Source organism: Mirounga leonina, unplaced genomic scaffold (assembly GCF_011800145.1).
Source record: "Mirounga leonina isolate KUSES-001 unplaced genomic scaffold, KU_Mleo_1.0 Mir_168, whole genome shotgun sequence".
Classification (NCBI taxonomy): domain Eukaryota; kingdom Metazoa; phylum Chordata; class Mammalia; order Carnivora; family Phocidae; genus Mirounga; species Mirounga leonina.
The window spans coordinates 46407231-46411087 of NW_023270426.1; the positions used below are offsets into that span (position 1 = coordinate 46407231).

The 3857-nt window shown below is 43.4% G+C and overlaps 1 protein-coding gene across 1 annotated transcript in view; it reads left to right on the top strand.

Annotated features, from left to right (window-relative positions):
* Nucleotides 1-3190: 3190 nt before the first annotated feature.
* Nucleotides 3191-3857, top strand: part of HEXB (hexosaminidase subunit beta) — a 25464-nt gene continuing 24797 nt past the window's right edge. The window contains exon 1 of the mRNA XM_035015065.1: nucleotides 3191-3209. Within this exon, the coding sequence (XP_034870956.1) occupies nucleotides 3191-3209 (19 nt within the window). The remainder of the gene's footprint in view (nucleotides 3210-3857) is intronic.

A 3857-nucleotide genomic window follows, 5' to 3' on the forward strand; every position in this document is an offset into this window, starting at 1 on the left:
AGAGCTCAAAAAAAGTTAAAACCACTTTAAGACAAAAATACCACAGAAAGATAAAAGAAAATGGAGGGACTAGGAGAAAATACTTGCAATATGCAGTAGAGCTTATTATCCATAATTTAAAAAACATTCATACAAATCATTAAAACAACCCAAAGGATATGAAAAAGCTCTTACCAGAAGAATATATAAAATGGTCATTTTATTCAACCTCACAAGTAATCAAGGAAGCACAAATTAAAACAGGTTTTAAAATTGAAAAAGATTTATAATATTGTGATACAAGGTTGTGGGGAAATGGATACTCTCCTACACTGTTACTTATTTTGGAGAGAAATTTTGGCACCACCTATCAAAATTGTATTTGTACCCATTTTTAAGTGTTGTTAATTTGTCACACAGAAATGCTGCCAGTGTGAACTGAGGAACAGTGACAGTGCCAGTCTTTGGACCCCCGAAGTTCTGCAAGTAGAGAAATCTACTCAGCTGCAAACGCATACTACTTTCCGTGAACAAGGAAACATGACTCAGAAGGCAGAACCCAAAGCCAGAGAGTTGGAGTCAAGAGTCATAGAGAATTATTTCCAGGCTTCAAATCCTAATCAAGGACCTTCCAAAAGTTGCCTGGCTGGATTTGGGAATTGCTATAGACCCCTTGGTGCTTCTTATTTCTCCTCTTTTGAACAGAACTGTCTATACTGGTTATCTCACCGTCGTATTTTCTATGTATAGGGTGCCAATAACTTGTCTCTAGTTCACAGGTCTGTAGATTAAGAGAAACCATACTTAAGGATTTCAAGGATACATTTAGGAGCTTCATCCATACTCAGAACTAATTTAGATGCCAACATTCTGGATTTCAAGCTAATGTTCTCCCATCCAAATATTAACCAGGCCCGACCCTGCTTAGCTTCCAAGATCAGACGAGATCGTGTCCGTTCAGGGTGGTATGGCCATAGACTCAAGCTAATATTCTAAAAGGGTGAGACTTTGGGGGTTCTTGGGAGGAAGGAAATACATTTTATATATGGGAGGAATATAAATAATTTGTGGTCAGAGAGTAGACTCCTCCCTTTAAAAGGTGTAGCCTAATTTCTCTCCCCGTGGATGTGACTGTAGGTAGAAACTCACTTCCAGGGCGCCTGGGTGGCTCAGTGGTTAAGCGTCTGCCTTCGGCTCAGGTCATGATCCTGGAGTCCCGGGATCGAGTCCCACATCGGGCTCCCTGCTCGGTGGGAAGCCTGCTTCTCCCTCTCCCATTCCCCCTGCTTGTGTTCCCTCTCTCGCTGTGTCTCTCTCTGTCAAATAAATAAATAAAATCTTTAAAAAAAAAAAAAAAGAAACTCACTTCCAAGGGATTGAATGTGATGGAAGTGTCACTTATAAGATGAAGCCATGGGAAGTTGTCATAGCTTCCTCTTTGCATTGCTGTCTCTTGGATCACTTGGTCTGGGGGAAGCCAGCAGCCGTGTTGTGAATATGCACAATAAACCCTACGGAGACACTCATGTGGCAAGTAACTGAGGCCTTCAGCCAACAGCCAGCAAGGAACTCAGGTCTCTTGCCAGTACCATGTCAGCTGGCTTAAAATCACATCCTCCAGCATTAGCCAAGCCTTTAGAAAAATGTCTTCAGATGACTGCAGCCTCATGAGAGACTCTGAGCCAGGGTCACCCAGCCAAGACTCCTGAATTCCTGATCTACAGAAACCGTGAGATATTTATTATCTGAATTTATTATTTGTTGTTTTAAGCTCCTATGTTCTGCAGTACTTTGGTACACATCAATAGGTAACTGATGCACAAGGTGAAGTTGTCATTGAAGATACGGCAATTGCAACGATATGAATTGAAGATTGAATCTTGGATAAATTACGCTGTTAGCCTTCAATTAACAGTAAAAAGTGGCAGTGAAGGTGGATACTGCAAATTAAATTTATATTAATTATAAAAAAAGGGAAGACTAGTGTGTGGCACTGATGCTTGCTTTTATGGAAGAACTGTATTTTAAGCATGCCACATCAAGTCTCTTTGAAGTCTTTTCTTAAAGTTTTTCGCCAAATTTTTCAGAATCCATACTGTAGTGGATAGGCGATTTTGGCTTGCCGAGTATCCCTTTCTCCTTCTTCTGGTAAGAGAACACCTTGTTGGGCGCCTGGGTGGCTCAGTTGGTTAAGCGACTGCCTTCGGCTCAGGTCATGATCCTGGAGTCCCTGGATCGAGTCCCGCATCGGGCTCCCTGCTCAGCAGGGGGTCTGCTTCTCCCTCTGCCCTCTTCCCTCTCGTGCTCTCTCTCATTCTCTCTCTCTCAAATAAATAAATAATATCTTTAAAAAAAAAAAAAGAGAGAACACCTTGTTAAAAAGCAAAATTCAACTGAGTCAATTTTAAGATCTAATTGGCGTTATTAAGTGATTGATGAATTGGGCAGCATTCCCATCCAGCAAGTAGAAGGGAACTCTGCTGAGCTAAATAAGAGAAACTTTTTTTAAAATCAAGAGAGGGAATTAAACAAAAAAAGAAGAACAGAATGTATTAGCAAGGAATACATTGTTTAGGCAAGGTTGCCCTCCTTAGGAGAGTGTATGCGGTCTATCAGTAAATTTCCTAGTATTCGCCAGGAAATTCCATGTTGACTGCTTAAAGGTTACATTCCCTGGGGGGTTGAATTTATGTTGGGTATTAAGGCTTGTTTTACTGATGCCATTTGGGGACTGTAGTTTTCTTTCTGATAACCTCTTCTCCTTTGGGGAACATCAGCATCCTCCATTCCATGTCGGTCATGTGACTTAACTCTGTCTGTCTTAGGGGTGGATGTGACATCAAACTTTTCAATTGGGATCCTTTATCAGGACTGATAGGGATGAGTGGGGGACCTAAGCTTCCTTGAGGCGTTGTTCTTGCTACCCAAGAAGAGAGCTATCATGAAGAGCCTGAGAATGAAGCCAATGTGGAGAAAAACTGAGTTGAAAAATAGAGGTATATATGGAGAGGAGCGACGGAAGGGGAGGGGGAAGGGGGAGAAAGAGAGGACATTTGAATTCCTGCCACACAGGATCTAATGACAGTTTCTGCTTGCTTCTAGATCTGCTGTTTAATCTCCAAATATATAGAGAGGCCTGCCACAATAGATATTTAAGCTGCTCTCAGAAATTCATTATAAATGGAATTTCTTTCTTTCCTTTTTTTTGAGGATGGGCGTTTCCTGGTTCAGTAAGATACTTAGGGCTGAGTCATTGTAGCACATTTCCCAATTTTAAAACTATTTAGCAATCTTATTCTAACATTGCTTTATGAAATTGTCTTTGAACCTGACTTATTTAATAATTGTCTAATGAGGTGAATAAAATATTTGATACATTTTTGTTCTATTTTGTAATTGTCATGTTTTTAGTGTTTTCGAAAATTATAGTCTGGCAATATTAATCCCTCATTAAAATATACTGCCTCCTTGTATCATCTGCCTAATTAACTGGGTCCATGGTGTCCTTCCGAAGTGTCCAGAAGTCCTGAGCCAAGACAGTCTCTCACGGAAAATCTGCAGAATCTTTATCCTCCCACCTGTTCAAAACTCTGCCCCGGGGAGCTCGGACAGGAGGCTTCAGTTCAAGCTGAGCTACCGTCAGAGGACAGTCTGGGCTTGGGAGCAAGCCAGCTAAACCCCCGCGTCAGGAGCCGAGGCCGGCTGCGCCCCGAGCCGCGTTTCCAACGTCACCCGGGGCCACCCCTCGGGTCGCGGCGGGCCAGCGGCCAGCACCCGTCTCCGCGGAGGGCCCGGAGCTGCCGGGCCGGGGCGGGGCGGGGCGGGCGGTGGGGGCGGGGCGGGGCGGAGCGGGGCGGGCGGCGGGGGCGGGGCGGGGC